Here is a 20512-nt window from a genome sequence, read left to right as displayed (position 1 = left end):
ACGTATGTTTGGAAAAATATGTAGGTCAGTGGAACATTCCCTGCACTTGTGCACAGGGAGCCGGGGCGGGAGAGCTCCTTCGCAGCCCTCTCGCTACCCACCGCCCCAGCCCGGCCCTCCCGGAGCCCGCCGCGGGGAGGGGGGAGGCGACCGCCGGCTTCCCTTTCCCCCTCCCTGACCCATTTTGCGCGCCCCCCTCGGGTTTGGGGCTCCCCCCCCCGCCCCCCTCCCCGCTTCCCTCTCCCTGCCGAGGAAGGCGAGCGAGCGGCGGAGGGCGCCGCGGGAGGGGGGGGGCGGCGAGGCGCCGCCAGCCGCCGGTGCCGCGGCCGCCCATGGGCGCGGGGCGCGGGGCGCGCCCCCCGAGCGCCGCCGGCTGAGGGCGCGGGGCGGCGGCGGGGACAGGCCAGGGGCGGCGGCAGCGGGCGGCGGGCGGCGGCGATGAAGGGCCGGCGGAGAGGATGCCCCCGCCTCGCCCGCCGGGCTCCAACTTCGCGGAGAACTATCGGCCCCGCAGCCCCCGCGCCCGCCCTGCGTCTCCCGGCCGCGCGTCCAACTTAATGCCCCAGCGGGAGCCCCAGCCAGCAGCCCCCCCGGCCCCCGGCCTCTCCCCCGCCCCGCAGCAGCCCCGGCTCCCCGCGGCCTCCCGCTGCCGGCGGAGCCCCTGGCCCCGGCGCGCGTGGGTCCCGCGGCGCCCGGGGCGGCGGCAGCGCGGCATGCGGCGGCCCCGCGCACCATGAGACACGGCACCGGCACCGGCGGCAGGCAGCAGCAGGCGGGCAGCGTCCCCGGCTCCTCGTCGGCGAGGAAGAGTTTGCCGGCTCCCGAGGCCGGCCTCCTGCGCGGCTGGAGCAGCGGCGGCCGCTGCCGCAGCGGCACCGGCAGGCACCGGAAAAGCGGCGGCATCCAGCCCGGCGGCACAGGCACCGGCACCGCCGGCACCGGCACCGCCGGCGGCTCCCGCGCCCAGGTGGCCACCGCGGACAGCAGCAGCGGCGGCGGCGGCGGCGGCGGCTGGGGCTTCCCCGCCGCGCTCCCGCAGCACCGGCACCCCAGGTAACGCGCGGCCCTGCGGCCCCGGCCCTCCCTCCGCCCCGCGGGGCGCCCACCCGCGACACCCGCGCGAGGGGGCGCCCGCTCGCGGCACCCCGCGGCACCCAGGAGGGACGCCCGCCCACGCGTGACACCCCCCCGCCCCTTCGCCCCGCGGCGGCGTTCGGGGTCAGCTCCTCTCCAGCCCCGCTGCTCCCACGCACGGCGGGGGTGGCATCGCCGCGGCCGCGGGAAAGTTTCCCTCGGGGAGCGCGCTGTGCGTGGCGTGGCTGTCCCGGGTCCGGCCGGCCTGGCCCCTCCCTCTGGAAAAATTAAATGCCCCCCACCCTGTCGTCCCCGTCGTCCCCGTCCCCCCCCCCCCATCTCGTTTTGGTGCGTTTCCTGACGTTGCTAACAGGGTCCGCGACGCGACCGGGCAACGTTCGGTCAAGGCAAACTTCCAGTAAGACCAGTGGGATTTTTGAATGGGCGAAGGGTCCCTGTGGGAGCAGAGGTGGTGTCGTGTGCCGGGAGAGCCTCGCTGCTGCCGCCGCTGCAGCCCTGAGCCGAGCTCCCGCCTGTTTCCCGTCGGTGTGAAGGCCGGGGGTGGGGGGGGAAACGTTAAATCGAGGGCTAAGCGGCAACGCGGGACTTCTTTCACGGAGGGTTTTGTGGTGGTGTTTTCCTCGATGGTCACTAGCCCGATTTGTCAATTAACAAGCACTCTCGTCCAGAAACTTTCCTCCGTACTCCTTAACTGCCTACAGGATGGCAGTTTACTTTCACTCAAGTGACTCAGAAATAATTAGCGGTTATAAGCATTACAGCCAGCAGAGGAACTTTAATCTTTTCGCGGTGCTAAATCTCCAGAAGGGCTGTAGGGTTCCCCCTGGACAGGGACGGCTAACCTGAGCATTCAGCTCAACAAGTGGCCGCCTCTTCGAGTGGAAAATTCTCTCTCTCTCCCACCCCTCGGTGTGAAATGTTAATTGGTATCCCACCGTGGGTCTAGTTCGTTTGGTGATACTAAATAATCAGCGTTCACAGTTTCCAAAGGCAGCCAGGTCATCCGCTGATCCGTGTCCGATTCCAATAGATGCTGGCTGGCGGAGGGCCCAATCCTGCATACATTTCTGTAGGTGACTATTGACCGAGTTGCTCTGCAACAGGAGTAGTCAAGAGAACGTTGCTGCCAAGCTGCGCACAGCCTCCTCTGAACATGTGAAAACGAAGCTTTTCCAGAGCCGGGTATCCGACACCGGGGTGATTCCCCAAGTTGGCAGCACTTCTATGCCCTGCTCCAAAGCCTGGAGACAGTCGGCTTGCCTAAAATTGCTTTCCCTCCCAAATAAAGGTGCCACCCTGCATGTGCGCAGGATTGAACCCACAGACTAGACTTTGCAGAATTATGGCTATTGCCCCATTTTCTAGCCTAGAGCATGCGAGAGCATGCGAAGGACTTGTTATGTCATCATCGGCAGTAATGTTATCCGCAGTTAAAATTATCTCGTGCTTTCCAGTACAGTACCTTTCATGCCTTTCAGGTGCTTATGCATTTGCTAAGCTTAAAACGAAGCTGACATTTTCCAGGTTGAGTGTTTGCTGAAGACAGACTCTCTTTGGGAAGTTTCAGATGAAATGGTTCAGCTATTTCTGAGAACGCGGTTAGAGGGAAATGTATTCTTTGGCCCCGTATCTGACAAAGATGGTTTAGGTATACATCATCCTGTACTAGGAGACCTTGATCTTTCTTTTTCTATGAATCCACATTATTTTTGGCTATGTTGAGAAACGCTTCCATTGAGACTGTTGAATTCTTGTGGCTTCGTGTTTTGGAGCAGGAGAAAGATACTTGGTTGGCATCAGGCTTGTGATGGGGCTGTGCCTTATGTTGACCTTACGAAAATCTTCCAGAATTTGTCTCAGTTTTCATCTTGTCACAGAGCACAGGTTGCGCGCTCTCGGTGGAGGGATGTTGAGGGCTTGACCATTGCACTCGCTCACTCTCAGCACGGAACATGCTGAACCCCCCTGCCTTGTGACATGCAACCGCTCATCTTCCTGGGAAGAATGAGAGCATTCCAGTTGCTGGCTCAAGGTCTGAGTGGACTTTCCCCTGCAGTTATTCTTCCCAGATGCTACTGCTATGGCGAGTACCCTAAGGAGGGGGCATGAAGACTCTCAGCTGTGTCTTCGGTGGCAGGGTGTGCCAGCTGATGCTGAGGCAGGGCAGAGAAGGAGGAGGAAACTGCTTAATTCATGTGCATGGTGACAAAGAAGAGGTGGGACCAAAACGGAGAAGCAGCAGCATGATGGAGGCATGGGAAAAGTGAAGAGCAGGGACTTTGAGTTAAGTCAGAGGACTTGACGGTGTCATAGATGGCAAAGCTTGGGAACAAGGTTTAGAGAAAGGGCTGGAACTGTAGGTAGAGGTGGAAAACCCAGACCAGAGAAGGAAAGGAGAAGGAAAGGAAAAGAGAACTAAAAAGGTGGGTGAGAGACTGCGGGCAGAAAAAGGTGGTGAGCGACTTTTAGGGGACAGGAACAGGAGATCTGAGCCTGCAAAAGCAGTCGTTTCCAGCCTTTGAATGCTCAGGTCATGGTACTACTGCTTTTTCTTCCCTCTCATCTTCCTCCTCACACTGCCTCCTGTGTTCTTCAGCCCCTGTCTCTGCTTCTTTGGCCCCTCCCCTGGTCCCCTCACAGAAATTGTTGCTGTCTCCTTGCCATGAGGAGCAACTGTCGTTGCTGCAGTCGTGAACCTTGGGCCTGGAGAGGAGCTATCTCCACTGTGGAGCCCAGGCTCTGGAGTTACGCTGAGCCCATGTGTTTGTTCTCCTCCTTATCCCGTACCCCACCATCAGGCAGCACCCCGAGGAGCAAGATCTGGCACCAGGCCCAGCCTCAGGCCTCCACCGCGATGTCTGCCCTCCTTCTTCTAGCTCTAGGTTTGCCATGGACAGGATAGTAACTTTGTATGCCCTGGTTAAGTCTCACACTAGTTTGTTTATGCTGCGGACCTAAAGGACTCACCCCGGTAAGTGACTGCTGAGGTAGGCTAGGGTGGGTTTTCCACTTTTTAAACTGGAGGAGGAATTTATAGCTTAATATATTAACATCAAAGTAGTGAAACCCCATGGGAAAAATAGTATGTAATCATGTAACTGATGTTGCATTGTAATATGTTCATATAAGGTAGGAAAATTAAGATCAACAGCTGATGGTTTTGATTTGTAGCTCTAGCATTCTGTAAGGATAGGATGCTTTGCACAGCAAATGATTTAAATAATCATTGCCTCTGTTCAACCGTAAGTTTTGAGCAATCAAATTACTTACATCACTATACAATTGATGATTTTAAATAACACAACAGCTGAAAATGAATGTCAAATGTGTGCTTTATGTGCACTTTGTTGCTTTTCTTTCTAAGCTGGACAGCATAGAGTTTAAGTAACTTTAATTTGTGTTTATAGTTTTGCTTTCAGTCTCTTAGGGCAGATGCACTTGAGTTGCAGATTTTGTGGGGGGTTCTGTATTAAAACGAGTCATTTTCTTAGATTTGGCTTAGCTTTCTGTTGATCCTTGATCTTATTAAAACCTGTTTTTCGAAAAACTAGGCTGAGGCCTTGCAAATATTTGTATTTTAGCTAATTTAATTTGGTCAGAAATCAGCATCAGCTAATAGACGGTCTTTTTCCTTATGAGGCTGATTACTGAAGTTTGAAAGGGCAACACCATGTAATTGCATTTAAGCAGAATGCAGAGATGGTGGTGGATTTGTTTCTGTAGTGGTGCTTTTGGTATTTCATTTTTTTTGCGGGGGGACTGAAGCCATTACGCCATTACTCTTTGTTGTGACCAGCTATGGGCCACACAGGAGACACATATATATACACACATATAAAAATATATGTTTTATATATATGCATATATTTATACACACCAGTATATCACCAGCTGAATTCGGAAATACAGGAGTTGTAGGGCAGGAAGAGGGTGAGAAGGGATGTGTTCCTGTAGGCTCGTGCTCTGAGCGAGCACCTGAGCAAATGCAGACATGGTTCGTTCTCTGCTCCTTGCATTTATCTTGCAGCGGCTCAGGGATGTCAGAGATTAGGCTGAGGGATTTTGGGGCACGGCTTTCTTGGACTTGTACACATAAATTCGATGCACATTTTGGGGGCAGAGGGGTAAGTACTGTTTTTTGTGCTTCTCTTCCTATGTCTCTTCCCCCTGAACGCAAACCACGAAGCACGACTCAGTCCAATCAAAATGTTGTGTTTAATTACACTTTGGCAAAGGCATTTCTGGTCCTTTATCCAAGGACCATGGCAGAGATCAGTGTTTCTTGCATACTGCCTGCCACATTTGGGAGGAATAGCCTTATGCACACCCTACACTTGTTTTAGTCCTGCTTCAGCCTGAAAATTCACCTGTGGCTTCAGAAAAATAAAACGCTCACAAAAGTGAGGTCACTGGTGAGCTTGGACTTTTGTCACTAGGAAATAATATTGCTTTGCCCCGTACTCTGTCAGTACCTGCCTCCTGTTCCTTGTCCTCTCCTTTGCCTGCAAGCTCTTTGAGGCAATGCTATCTCTTTCTTCTGTGCCTGTGCAGGAGGTAGCGTGCCCAGAACTCCAAGATACTCCAAAAATGACCACGTAAACAGTGAGAACAAGGAGGTTATCTCACCTTCTCTTGGTGAGGCACAAGTCCGTGTAAAACAGCTGGTCTTTTGCTGGCCTGATTATGGCAAAAGGTGCTTTTCAGCTGTTTTACCACTGTTCTTAGGGACCTGTGCATAAAATAGAAGAATTCTAGCCAAGTGAAATGATGATATGGGGAGAAAAATCTAAAGGATGTGTAGGTGCATTTGAGATCAGAATGGAAATTTGGAAGTTCAGGTGTGAAACCTCTTTGTCATTTCAAAACACGCAAGAAGTGCCAGCACGACAGAGCATCATCTACTGGGACGTTTCAACCACCCTTTCTCTTTAAGTATCTTCATGTCAGATGAATGTAATATGCATGTCAGGTTGAAAGTTTGTAGAAGAAAGTATATGTTAGCTGAAACAAAATCATAGGAACTTGCTGCTACAGGTCACTGAAGATGCAAAAGCTTAGACAAAGTCTTTCATGGACAACTCAGAAAAAAATCAATGCAATGCTCAGATGTGAGTTGTTTGTGTTTTTTTTTTTAAAAGGCAAGTAGAACTGTAGGGACTATTAAAAAAAGGATGGAAAATAATAAAAAAGAATCCCATGATTTCACTGTGTAAGCTCTGGTATGCCCACATCTTCAGTATTGTGTATTGTTGATCCCCCCACATCAAAGGTCTATAATGGTGAGGGAGAAAATTCAGAGAGGGGCAGCGAAGGGGATCAGAGGAACAGAGCGGCTCCTGCCTGAGGAGTGACAGTGCTGATAAAGCGATGCAACAGAAATCTCTAAAATTATGCAAAGCATGGAGAAGGCAAACTGGGAATGACTGTTCACAGTGACTGCAGTGGAGGGCATCAGGCGAAGCAGGCAGTTGTGGGCATGAAAACAAAAGGAGGTGGCTCTTCACGTGGCGTGGTCAAGCTGCTGAGCTCCTCACCACAGGATGTGGATGCTGAGAGGTTACATCAGCTAATGAGGTGACTGGATGAGTTCATGGAAGAGAAATCCATCAAGGGCTATTAAATGCAAAACCACTGCAAATTCTTGGAAGCTTGATGAGTATCCTGAGGAAGTATCACTGTTGATTTGCTTTGTTCTTTTACCCGCCCCTTGGGACCCGTGTCTGGCCACAGCTGAGAGGTGGTGCGGAGCCAGGTGGTCCCCCTGGCTATGTCTGCTCAGCAAAATGAAGTGGGTCAGTGTCTGGCCCCCCTAGGCTCCCAAGGCCAAGGGGGTCCTGGTGGCTTGCGCCTTCACTGCTCAGGGCTGGCCCCGTTATAGCACAACTGTTGTGGAAGGAGCTAGTTGGAAGAAACTAGCTGAAGTGCTCCAAAGCAGAGCCAGGGCATGAGCTAAAACTTAGCAGTGCTGCAGAAAGGAGGGTACGGTGCTCAAGCTCGCTCCCTGGTGTCCTATTATGGAGCTGTGCAGGCATGGTGAGGATAGACAGCCTTATCTTCTTGGGTTCAAGTAGGTTCAGAAAGCAATTACATTCACGGAAGCAATCCTACCAAGAGGCATTGAATACCGAGATACAATGCCTGGCTGAAGAAGTGTCCGCTGGGAGACTGTAATATTGCTACATGCCCGCCCTGCTCGTGCAGGCTTCCCGAGCCTTTGCTGCTGCCTGGTGTCAGGGAGAGTATTCAGGGTAAGGTGGTCATCTTCCCTGATGTGGTGTTGCTGTAGTTACAGTTTTATCTGTCTGTACAAGGCCAGGCTTTGAAATTCTGAACTGAGAATGTGAGGATGCATTGGAAATTAATTTTCTTCATCTGTCCACTGCACTTAAGCGCTGGTTAAAACAATAACGTTGCACTGACTGCTGTTTACTAAACCAGACAATTTGCTTAATGGTCTGAAAGGCAGATTTTAAAGCCCTAGATCGTGCTTACCTCGGCCGTGTGAAACCAGACTGTGTATTGCTGCTCACTTAAGGAATGGTGAAAGCACAATGTATTCAAAGGTAGCTCATACTGATGATATTTGCTAGGTTTTAGATGAGATCTGTTGCTATTAAAAGAATAGCAACAGTCCCAAACTCAGTAATGTGTAGGTCCTTCTGCTCGTTTCTTAAAATTTCTAGATGCTAACTAGTAGAGAAACTCCACTACAGCACTTAATGGAGCTCACAACTGCCTAGCTGTATTTTTGGGCTACCTTATGTAATAAAATGGCAGGCCCTTACACTGCCTGCACAAGCGAGGTTGCATAAGCAGCCCAGGGAAACAACCCGAGCTCCAAGAGCCCTCCTGAATCCTGCACGTCTTGTTTGATCTCATTTAACTTTATTTAATAATGGATATTAACCTCTCCCCCCCCCCGCCCCACACCCCTCACGTTATCTCGGAGCAATGATACTGATTTAATTTCACGCACAGACCTTGCTTTTTAGAGAAGTCATCAAACTTTTCAGTCAATTGAGCAGTCTGATGTCCGGGTAGCCTTGAATTTTCTGTAATCAGCACTCAATCCAGTTAAAAATAAAAACACATTAAAAACAAAACCTTGCACAGGAAAATACTTGTTTTTAATTCTCAGTTCTTATTTAGTAACCATTGTTAAAGTTCATCACTACTGTTTGTTCTATCTTGGGATAAACAATTTATTATTCAAGCAGCTTTATTTTTTTTTTCCTTTTAAAATAGACAATACTGTTCAATCATCAGGAAGAAAACCAGCATGAGAAAATCGTAATCAACTTTAACAAGTTTACAGATGACAATGAATTTCTTGAAGCATAATTTTAGCGCTGCAAACAATTATAATTGAGTTTGATTATTTATTATCATTTTGTCATTGATGAGCAGACCAGACTGTTTTTCTCTCAATTCCTTCTGTTAGGTGTGTCAATTTTTTAAGCTGGAGAGCAATTTTAATAAGGCAGCTCCCATCTGCAGTCTCTAAATCAACAGGTGGATGTAACCGTGCAGATCCTGGGAATGACTGGTTATCTGACTGAGTCAGCGGCTGAATGGATCCAACTTTGAGCAAGTCCTAGGCTTATTGGTTTGGGTGGGACTCTTCTCATTAATGCAGCATGGAGAATTGACATGATATTTCCCATATTATGGGTAAGAATGGTATGCGTGCAAAATCTTGTCAATAATAAATATTATTACTGTGTGCAACGTGATCGGCTCGAGGCGGGATATTTTTCTGCTATTCCTAGTTCTCATACAAAATATCTGCCTTGGTGTTTTTATTGGTAATTCTACAGATTTTACTTGCGGTATTTTGCCTGTTCCTGGTTTTGACATCTAAAACAGTAAAAGGTTTTAAATTGGAGGCTTTGCATTAGACGTACCCACATTCCAGTTACAATTCCAGTGAGAGTTCCTTTAATTTATGGTTTATAAAGGGGAAAACAGCTATATGATTTCTACACAGACCATTAAGGCCACTACTTAGGCAGAATCTTCATCCTGTTCATCAGATGAGCACTGAGTTTTTAAATTTGCTTTATCTTTGGTTACCAAGCTGAGAAGGATATTTTATTCTCCAGTCTACTTATCTTATGCCTTGTTTTCAGTATATTAATACAATAGTTGGGAAAGATACTTTCACACAAACAGCCTAATCAAAAAATAGTTTCGTGAACCAGATGGGTGCATTTCCAACAATTTCAGCAAGAGCAATACTGATAAAAAATAAATAGGTCACTCATATTCACTCTTGTATCTATATTTTTTTAATTAGAAGGACTGAAGAATCTTGTTTGTTTTCTGGGCTGTCACTGAAGACAATGGAAACTTTGCTGGAATAATTCTGGACCTTTAATTTGATTGTTTGCAGGGTGGCACAAGTCAGTTTTTTCATCTTTTTTATTTCTTTCCAGCACAAAGGACCTTATTGTCAACTGATGCACACTGATGTAACTCAGCTAGTCATTTATACTGCTTGGCCCCTAATATCCATATTTATTCAGAAATCACAGAACCACAGAATGGCAGAGGTTGGAAGGGACACCTGGAGTTCATCTCGTCCAACCCCCCTGCTTGAGCAGGCACACCTAGAGCAGGGGGCACAGGAACGCGTCCAGGCAGAGTTTGAATGTCTCCAGGGAAGGGACTCCACACCCTCCCTGGGCAGCCTGTGCCACTGCGCTGGCACCCTCACAGGAGAGGAGTTTTGTCCCATATTGAGGTGGAACTTCCTGTGTTCCAACTTGTGCCCATTGCCCCTTGGCCTGTCATTGGGCACTATTGAAAAGAGTCTGACCCCATCCTCTTGACACCCACCCTTTAGATTATAAGTATTGATGAGATCCCCCCTCAGTCTTCTCTTGTCAGACTGAACAAACCCAGGTCTCTCAGCCTTTTCTCATAAGGGAGATGCTCCATCCCCCTGATCATCTTGGTAGCTCTCTGCTGGACTTGCTTGAGCAGTTCCCTGTCCTTCTTAAACTGGACACAGTACTTCAGATGTGGCCTCACCGGGGCAGAGTAGAGGGGGAGGATAACCTCCCTTGACCTGCTGGCCACACTGCTTTTAGTGCACCCCAGGATACCATTGGCCTTCTTGGCCCCAAGGGCTCAGTGCTGGCTCAGGGTCAACTTGCTGTCCACCAGCACTCGCAGGTCCTTCTCAACAGAGCTACTGTTCAGTAGTTCAGCCCCCAGCCTGTCCTGGTGCGTGGGGTTGTTCCTCCCCAGGTGCAGGACCTTGCACTTGCTCCTATTGAATTTCATGAGGTTCCCCTCGGCCCAGCTCTCCAGCCTGTCCAGGTCTCGTTGGATAGCAGCACAGCCTTCTGGCGTGTCAGCCACTCCTCCCAGCTTGGTATCATGAGTGAACTTGCTGAGGTTACACTCTATCCCTTCATCCAGGTCATTGATGAATATATTGAACAGGACTGCATCCAACACAGACCCCTGGGGAACACCGCTAGTGACAGGCCTCCATCCAGACTCTGCCCTGTTGATCACGACTTTCTGAGTTCTGTTGCTGAGCCAGTTCTCAATCCACCTCACTGTCCACTCATCCAGCTCACACTCCCTTAGCTTGTCTATGTGGGTGTTACGGGAGACAGTGTCAAACACCTTACTGAAGTCGAGGTAAACAACATCCACTGCTCTCCCTTCGTCCACCCATTCAGCCACGCCACCAGAGGAGGCTATCAGGCCTTTGTCTTTTCCAGCAACAGAATATCTTGCTACATCTTGCTGTTATTTAGGTGTAAGAAAAGAAGCTGCATTTTGTGCCTATCCTGCTGTCCTCATTAAGGCAAAACTCCCACTGAAATCAAGGAGAGTTTGGCTAACAAAGAATTACTGACTTGAGCTTCTGAAAGGTCTAAACTTCCTCTGTCGCTTTTGGTTTTGAGGGTTTCTTGGATTTTTTTGTGTGTGGTTTTAAAAATTATTATTATTATTATATTTTATTTTATTTTTTTAATTTCATTTTTTATCTGACCTTGTATTTTAACTGTTCCTTCTCCTTTTATATTCATATTTTTGAATCTTTAGCTTCCTTCACTAGCATCTTTTCTATTTTTAATTCAGTCAGGCCTTAGGACCTTCCACTCTCTACCTTGCCCTCTCCTCCTTTCTTCCCTCCTCTTACTGTCTTGCTCTCTTTCAGTTATCTGTTATCTTCACCTTCACTGACTACAGCACTGTAGAAAGTTGATACACATCATGCAGGTACACAGGAATTTAATTTAGTGTGTTTAGACCCCTTCTAAGTACAGGTGCTTCTATTCAGGTACTTGCCTGAGGGCGAAGCAGCAGTTTGTAAGATAGGTGATTTAGGCAGAGATTTATTTGCACAGTATTCATCTCTGTAATCTTTCGTCCTCTTCTGGTTAGGATCTCAGAAGTTCCTCTGAAGTATTCATGCAGGGTTTCAGCAGTAAATTGAGTTTCAGACTGATAAAATAAATATTTGGCATAGTATTGCAGTCAGAAAAAAATACTTAAGGATATTGAAGTCTGTGTAAAAGGGGTTTTGTGGAAGGCGACAAAACTGGAAATCTCCAGAGAAATGGGTTTTATTCATAATTCTTTTGGTACGAGCTTAGACCACATGTATAATGCTTTTCTGCATCACTTCTCTGATCCGTAAACTAGGGCAGCTTTACAGAGTATTGCAGGCTATGATCAATTCTGAGTGCCATTCATAGTCAGGTATTTGAGTGGGGCACTAAGCTGGGGGCTCTGGGGCGCCAAGTACATCTTTGGCAGGAAGAGGAGCCACAGCGAAGGCTTTCTGGAGCATTGATCCATCTCAGTGGTTAGGATACATTAGGCAGTACCCTGTGCACCCCAGGCATTGTGCTTCCAGCTCTGCAACACCTGACGGAGTTGGGGCTTTCCCTGGATGTCCCGGCTCCATTGATTACCTTCACAATGTCTTGGTTCCCCCTGATACCTCTTAATTATTTGCATTTTTCAGGTGGAAAGTATTTTGAAAGTGCCAAGTATTGTTATTTTCTTGCAAGTTTGACTGAAATTCAAGTTCTTTTCCAGAAGACCTAATTTGTGCTTGTGAAATAAATAGTAGGTGTATGCCTTCTTAATGTGTAGTGTAGCATTTCAAACTAATGTCATCAGCTTGCTCTTTCTTAGCATCTGGATCCCCGCAGACATACTTCTTAAAGTAAAAGGCATAACACTAAACTTTCTTATTCTCCCTTAAATAAGAAAACACATTTTCTATTATTGCAATGGTTACAAATAATTTTTCATGGTGTCCAATTGCCTGTTACCCTGTCAAACCTAAAATGTATCAAAAACTACAGGCTATATATATAAAGTAATTCCAGTTAAAAAGGCATTTATTCTTCTTTAATGCTATTTCTATTTGATTTTCTTAAACTCCTCTTCTTCCAAAGAACAATTTAAACCACATCTGAACAATAGATTTATTGTTGTCGACAGAGTGAGAAATTTGATAAAGATAGCTTTTCGATTTCCATTAAAAATAGATTATTTTTCAGAGGACTGAAGGATACAAGTTCAATGTTTAACTTTGAATTTCACATTTCTTTTGACTGGTCTATAATATATATATTTTCAAAGTCCTAATTGGCATTAGGCTTGGCATATTTCTCTGCAGATTTTTTTCTCAGTGTGAAACTACTAGAGGGTCATTATGCTGGTTAATGAAAGAGGGCTGACATTCTTTGTAAGTCGTGAGTATTTAAATATTCTTCTATGCAAATCTTGCCTTTTCGTGAAAAAGAAGTTTAAAGAGACATCTTAAAAAAAATTTCCTTGAAGTGTCGAAAAATGTAGGTTACATTCATTCAAAATCTAGATATCCAGTGGTGGGAGGTGATGACAGATTTCAAATTTGCTACTTTATAATTAAGAGGGGATTCCATGTAGGAGATGTAAGCATAAAAATTGGGTAAGTCTCTTCACAATGCTGCTAGTTTCGCAGCTGAATTCCTCAGTACTTTTCTCCGAGTGTATAATCAGTTACGCTTGTGCTGATTTAATCAATTATTCTTGTGCACAAACAAACAAACACAAACAAAACCCGGCTAATTTCAGACCGTGTTTGAAACATCAGAACTAGAGATTTCACTTACAGTGAAAGAAATATTATTTTCAAGCCTCTAGAATGATTTCAAAAATGGCAAAGATATATTTGGGAAGTATCATACTTTTGGGTACCGGCAGCTGTGTATCCTTATGCAAAAGTGGATTTGGCTGAAAGACCAATTCATAAATATTGTATCTGAAGATCGCAGCAAGCTTTCATATTTGCAAGAGATAATGTAAAATGTGCAACATTTTTTTCTTCACCCTGAGAAGTTTCAGCTTAAACAGCTCAGTCTCCCAAATCTAATGAATAATGGCCAACAAACAAAAGTATCCATGGCTTCTTGAATCATGGAGGCTGGAGACCATTCTGTCTGTGGAGGAGGAAAGGTCAGCCTGCTGTGGTCAGTCTGAAAACCTTCCTGCACACCGCCAAGCTGTGAAGCAGCTTGGAGGCAGGAGATGTCAATAAATAACCTGAGTCCTGCACTCCATGACTTCCCATCTCACAGCCTAGGAGCTTCCAAGCAAGCAACAGACTGCTCCTAGCTGCATCGCTTGGAGAAACCAAGTGGGAGATGGGGAAACCTCTTATTTCTCTGTTAGAAAAAAATCTTTTTCCCCTCCTTTTTTCTAGACCTCCTCTGCCTTGATCTGGTGTTTGGGGAAGTGAGGGGTATAGTGGGGGAGGTAAGACTTATCTTTGATCTGATGGCTCCTTTCGTTCTGGGCTGCTCTCCAGGAAAAACTTTTCCCCCTTGGGGATGCAACATTTTTCATGGCAGAGGCTCTGCGAGCGAAAGCACTGTGGAAGATCCTGAGCTCGCCTGACGTGTGCTTGACATTTTAGCACAGATTCAGCAAAGCAGCTTTATTCAGGTAAACACTTAGGCACATGCTTTTCATTACACATTTGTTCAGAATTTCGTCTGAGTTTCTCTCCTGAATATGGAAAGACTTAAGCACATATTTAAGGGCTGAGTAGGTCCCCAGTCTGACTCACGTATGCACAGCGAGGACGGGTTGGATGGAAAGGGAGCAGTCATCATGGTAGCGTGGCAGCTGAGAAGTGGGACGTACTGTCTGAACATCAGCGTGCTACAAAGGGGCCTTGTTCTTCTGGGAGGCAATTTTTTATCTGGATATGGCCCCAAGAAGAGGAGCTGGCCTGCACTTTTTACTTTCATCTGCCCATTCATTCTCCCATTTCTCTTAATTTTGAATTTCTCTGCGTAGGGCTTGGATGATGTGAAGTAGGTTTATAATTAAAATTAGTTTGGTTGTTCTGCAACCTCATGTTAGGCAGTTTTAAGATTTACCCAGCCATCATCCAAAAAAGAGGACATCATTCTCTTGCAGAATACTTTGGGTGATCTGTATGCAAAGGCGGTGCTGTATGTTAAGAGCTCTGAGGATTACTCAGACTGCATCAGCCATGGAAGGTTTCTGAGAATTATTAAGTATTTGTCAGCAGTGAATACATACCCAAACCTTTTGGCTCTTTCTAGCTACTTTATTCATGAAAAATGTTGGTTCACAGTTTTGCCTGCAAAACCTAAATTGATTCAGGCACTGATGTAACCTTTTTTGTTTCGTTTGAGGATCTAAATTATGAATCTAGATTAATGTTTTGCAAGACAGAGAAAGAAAGAGAAAGGCACTGCAGACTGAGCGTAGAAATGCTTCTGCAGGAAGGCCATTTTGGCAAGCCAGGTCTTGTCTGCTGTTAAAGGTCTTTGCTGACAATAATACATGTGAGGGCACAGTGGTGACTTTCTCTAGCAGATACATATTGTATGCAGTTACTTTACTGGCAAAACTAAACTGTTTCCCTGAACAAGAATGAGCTATCCCAGGAAAAAGATGTTTGGGGGGAGGATAGTAGAGTTGGCATAAAGATGTTTCCAGCATAGGGTTCATTGAAGGTTTTTCCACATTCCTCACTGACAATGCCACCCAAAATTGAAATACAGACTACACCTAAATAGAATATGGATAATAAGTTCCAGAACCTCATCTGGTGAATAGCCTTCACTGTTGCATGTCTTCTTGCACTTTAACCAGGACCGTGGCTACAGAGGAGATCACATTTTTTCAGGGATTGTAAGGTAGGAAGTGGCTCACTTCAGGCCAACCTTTTTTTTCTGCATTTTAATCTGGAGTTAATAACTTTTTGGATGTTTCTCCCTAGTCTTGTTTCCCAGTGAGTCTACAGGGGTTTCTTGGAGAAGTTTTTTTGATGTGAATCCTCTCTCACTCTGCCAGAGTTCGACACCTCTTTTGCAAGACAATTGTCTTGAAGAACAAAGCAGTAACTGGGGAGTCGTGAGACATTTCTGGCGTGAACTCAGGCAGCACTGCCCCTATAATGTATTCTTCCATTTAAGACTGATTTTCCATTGCTTTATCAAATCTTACCCATTTTTGTTAAAGCCATAGTTGCAAGACTGCTTTAATCCATTTAAGTCTCTGCTGCTACTGCAAAGAATGATCGTGCCCTACTCCCAGTTCTGGACACTCATTTCTGTTATTTCCCTTGTCCTGGACCAGTGGACCAGAGCAGGAAGCTGATCTTGCTGAAATTTAACCTCTTCTATGTGTGGATGGCTTGATTTTCAGCTGTTGTGTTTTCCTAAGCTGGTTCATTGTGCCGCCACACAAACAGGGTGGGGGTGTGTCAAAGGAGGAAAGCGGAGTTTCCTTTGGAGCTGGTGTGGGTTTAAGCCACTTTACGGTGTCCGCTGAATATTTTCCGGGACATGCAAGTGTCCTGGAGGAGAAAAGAAGTGGGTCTGGGGTTTGTCCTGAGGGGAGCTTGTGAGTGAGGAAATGGAGGTAAGGCTGAGACTGACTGAGGGAAGTTGTACAGGTCAGGCAAGGAGATAGTGAGCCTGGGAGAAAGATGGACCAGCAGAAGAGGGAACACAGAGAGTGGATGGAGTAGAAAATGAAGACCAGCAGGAGAAGGAACATGGACAGTGGATGAGGAGCAAGGGAGATAAGGAACTTTGAGCTGCAGTCCATGGCAGTGGGGAGAGAGGAGAGAGGAGGGACGAAGAAAAAGTCCCTAGTACAATCTTGGGTAAGGAGAGAGTGCTGTGGACAGCTGGAAGAGAGTGCCAGGAAGGGAGTGAGCATGGAGCTGAGCCTAGGAGAGGGAGATCGGGGGTAGCAACATGGGTGCAGTGCAGTAGGAAGAAAGAGGTTAGAGGAGAAGCCAAGGAAGTCTTTGGGCTGAGCAAAGTGTGAACGTCGGCTTGGAAAGCAGAGGGTGACACTCAGAGGTGCTTGAGAAGTACCTGGGACTTGGAAAGCCAGAAATAAAGATGATCACATGCTCATCCTAAAGTGTGGGGCTGAAGTGAGAAGTCTGGGGTACAGAAGGAGGCGTCAGGCTGGAGGTCAGGGGAACGGGCAGGGTCTGCTCACTCACACGGGCACCTGGGAGGGAAGCCCAGTGCTGGCAAACTCAGTGCTCCTGTGCTACCTCAAAGCCCAGGGGGAGAGCATCTCATCCCTGCCTCTCACTGCTCTCCCTTGTCCCTACCTACAGCAGGACCCTATGAGCACTCCAGCTGCCACAGCTTGTTAGCTGAAGTGACTGGAAGGCTGCTGATACTTTGGAAATGTCACAATTCCAAGTAATGAGGTTTTCCATGTTTTGAAAGACCTAGCAAAGTCACGCACTCACAGAGACTGTATTAAATGCTAACTGCTATGGACGCAAAGTTGAGCACTCAAAAATTAGGAAATAGTATAATTAAGTCTGCCTGTGTAATTTTAATTTATTCACTTCCTGCATATTCATTATGAGTCAGTACTTAATGATTTAATGATCACACTATGATCAAATAATTTTTTTGTTTGGTTGTTGCCAGTCAATTTAAGTCAGGTTAATTCACTGGCAGTTCCTAGTCAGTTCACAACTACTGGCGTAAGCTGAGGGGACAGGGGAAGGATGTGACTGCTTTTGTGCCAGTGACGCTAGCTTAACCTGGCCCAAGCCATTTCTGAAATGACAACATTAATCTCCATGTAGTAGGGTAATGGCTTCAGTTTTATTAAACTTTGGCAATTGATGAGAGTGTTGAAACCACAAAGATGGTCTCTGTGCAGACTGCAAACTTTCAACCTAAGTGTTTTGATGATGGAAATGTGTAAACAAGAAAGGTTCTTGTAACTGGAAGAACCAGGCGAGGCTTCCTGGCAGGCACTGTCCCCACGCCGCTCCCTAGAAAAGGCAAAAGCTGAGGGAGGTCCAATGAGGCTAGCCCTGAATAAAATTCATATTTTCTGCAGCCAAATGCACGAGTCTTAATAAAACCTTGAAGACCTCAGACTTTCTCCTTGATCATTCTGTGAAGCTGTAGATGCATTTACTGAGCAAAGCTTTTCTTAGAGGAGCTCCTCCATTTTCTCTTAAAATTATTGTTTCTTTAACTTTGGGTCAGAGGAAAACTGGAATGGAGCTCATTTGTAGCTCTGCTGGCTACAAGTGGTCATGTATGAAAACAGGGCTGAGAAGTGTTATTTTATGCACAGCACAGCTGAATCATGAAGGGCAGTGCCAGAGTACCTACCGCAGTGGACACAATCGATGTCTGCCACCACTAATAGCACTGCCTAATTCAATTATTTTAGCTGCTAACAGGCCCGAAACATAATTTGGAAGAACAGGATGGGCACAATACAAAGATATTTCTGGGTAATGGCCAGTTCCCTTACATCCCCTGTGCCACAATAGGCAGGGGAGATGGCACGTGGTAGCTGGCTGAGCTTTCCAAGCCGGGGCACTTCCAATGACTAGCTACAGGGTTCAGATCTACTTTGAACGAGGAAAGCAGTGACAGACACATTTAGGATGAGATTCTGACTCCTTTGAACTTCAGTGTGACCAAAATTTTGCCTTCTTGACCCAGAAGTTTGGGGCTGCGCTGAGGCCATTAGATGCCATTTCCTGATGCGCCCTGTTCTGTTCACCACTTTCTGCTACTTTCACTCAACACACATAATTTTTTGGCCTCTTTATCTGTTTTAGAAAGGCAGGCTTTGTGGTTCAGCAAGCTTGAGGCAGGTCAAAGGGGAGAAAAATGCATTTTGTTTAATTGCAAAGTATTTCCCTGGAAACTTTGTTTCTAGTAAGTTACACAGGTAAAAATCTAGTTTAAAAGATTAAATTTGACATAGAATTTGTAATTTGTATTTTGAAATGTACATAATTGAGAAATAATAAATATTGAGTCCACAGTGCTGCTTTCTTGTTTGTTTTCAGGTGTTTCTGCTGCTTGATATCTGTTTTGGTATATTTTGGTATGCCTTTTGGGATTTTAAATTAAAAATTCTAACTGGTTTAAATTGACTAATAAAGAATTTTTCTTACTAATAGCTAAAGTAATTTTTATTACTTAGTGATATAATTTTCATATTAAAGAATTATGCACTATTTTTATATCTTAGAATATATTTGAGGATGCCAGCGCAGTGGCACAGGCTGCCCAGGGAGGGTGTGGAGTCTCCTTCCCTGGAGACATTCAAAACCCACCTGGATGCATTCCTGTGCCCCCTGCTCTGGGTGTGCCTGCTCAAGCAGGGGGGTTGGACGAGATGAACTCCAGGTGTCCCTTCCAATCCCTGCCGTTCTGTGGTTCTGTGATATCAGTTGTTCATGTTCAGAACCATATAAAGTTTCAACTGTTCTTTCTGATATGAATTATTTCAAGATTGTCAGTATGTAACCAAACTCTTGAGATCAAACAGGCTTCCTAATTAGTTTTCTGATCTTCTAATTACATCTTTTAGAAGCAGATTGACAGGCATTAATGAAACTTTTTATGTATATTTATAATTTACTCTCTACAAAACCTTGTGCAGAAGGAATTTTATTGTGTATTCATATACTCTTTAAGCTAAGGAAATACAAACTTTAAGAATCTTGCTGTAACAACGTTGCTTATTGCTTGCTGAGCTGGAGTTGCATGTGCTGTTTTGTATTATATCTGTAATTCAACAAGGTATTAAAACTAGTGCTTAAGTGTGAAGTTATTTTTATTGTTGAAGTGACTTGATTACTCTCATGCATCTTTGTCTTCAGGAGAGTAATAGGTCTTGTTTCTATCATATATTTTTACGCTCCAAGCCTATATGTATGCAAAATATCATCCTTTAGTTGTGAGCTGTTTAAGAACAAAGCTTTACATATTTCTCTTCTGCTGAGCAAGGCTGGAAAGCTCTGAAAAATTGAATAATCTAAACAGTAAGAAAAAAAACTTTTGCGGTGTCCATACGTCACATCCTGTCAGATTGATGCATTAACTTGCTGGATTATGCGCGTCAGCAAAAAGCAAAGCAAGCTGGTAAATGAAAGTTTGACCTGGTTTTCTATATAATTAAAATAGTCAGTAGATTGAAAACTGGTGGAAGGCAGCAGACTCTGCTAAAAGAGCAGGCAGAAATTGAAAGCAAATATAAGTCACCTGTTAGATAGCTCTTCAGGAGAGAGAGTCATTCTTTCATTTATCCTGGTATATGGAGACCAAAAGCTCCCCCATGGACATTCGAGGGATCCAGTTAACATCTGAAGTCCATCTATTATAGCTACAGTAAATACATTGTTGTCATGGTAATACAATGATCAAAGTCTGAGGGAAAAACTCCAGCATTTCTATGGTTCATAGTGTGAGATGAAAGGAAGGCTTCACAAGGAAAAAAATAGAATTGATAAGCATTTAGTTTAAGTTGATTTTGCAACCTTCCAGAAAGACGTTACGAATTTTAATTTAAAATGAAACAATTTCAATTCAATTATGTGATTTTGTGTAGTTATTCTGATATTGCTAGTACTCAGAATAATGCTCTCATTGTTGCCTGGGAAAGATGGTGGGTTTCTTACCCAAATCAATTTCTAATTTTTGGGGACAAAATTGACCCAAACTGGGTCCCTTGCGAGGCTATGCGGGGAAGTCATTGTGAGCAACTGGGAGGATTCACAGGCAGATCTATTGAGGGATGAAAGGTGAGGTTTCACAACAGACTACATCTTATTTAAGTCCACTCTACCACCGAGTGCACTTGAGTGGTGCAGGGCCAGTCCTGTTTGCACCCCTAGTCTGGCAAACATCAGCTTGCCAGCCCTTCTCCCCCGCTCCTAGCTGTGCACTTCTGCCAGTTGTCTTCTGCCATCCAACCTACTGAGGCTTCTGCAGAAGTTCCTTCAGCTCTCTACATTAGAAAGTAAAAGGAAAAAAGGAAAATATGGTGCTTTTAAATATGGTGCTTTTTTTTTTTTTGCCAAATTACAGAATTGGATAAGCTCACAGAAGCAGCAGGGACC

The 20512-nt window shown here is 45.7% G+C and overlaps 1 protein-coding gene across 2 annotated transcripts in view; it reads left to right on the top strand.

Annotated features, from left to right (window-relative positions):
* Nucleotides 1–457: 457 nt before the first annotated feature.
* Nucleotides 458–20512, top strand: part of NPAS2 (neuronal PAS domain protein 2) — a 108428-nt gene continuing 88373 nt past the window's right edge. Inside the window, exon 1 of one of the 2 annotated variants that reach the window (XM_075092721.1) lies at nucleotides 458–1053. In XM_075092721.1, coding sequence (XP_074948822.1) covers nucleotides 734–1053 — 320 coding nt within the window. In that variant the 5' untranslated portion in view covers nucleotides 458–733. Of the gene's footprint in view, nucleotides 1054–13992; nucleotides 14062–20512 lie in introns of those variants that run through there. The other variant, XM_075092731.1, reaches the window with a different exon arrangement.

The sequence above is a fragment of the Phalacrocorax aristotelis genome, chromosome 1 (assembly GCF_949628215.1).
Source record: "Phalacrocorax aristotelis chromosome 1, bGulAri2.1, whole genome shotgun sequence".
NCBI lineage: Eukaryota > Metazoa > Chordata > Aves > Suliformes > Phalacrocoracidae > Phalacrocorax > Phalacrocorax aristotelis.
The sequence above is the reverse complement of the archived record's forward strand: the minus strand, read 5'-3'. Positions and strand labels throughout refer to the sequence as shown.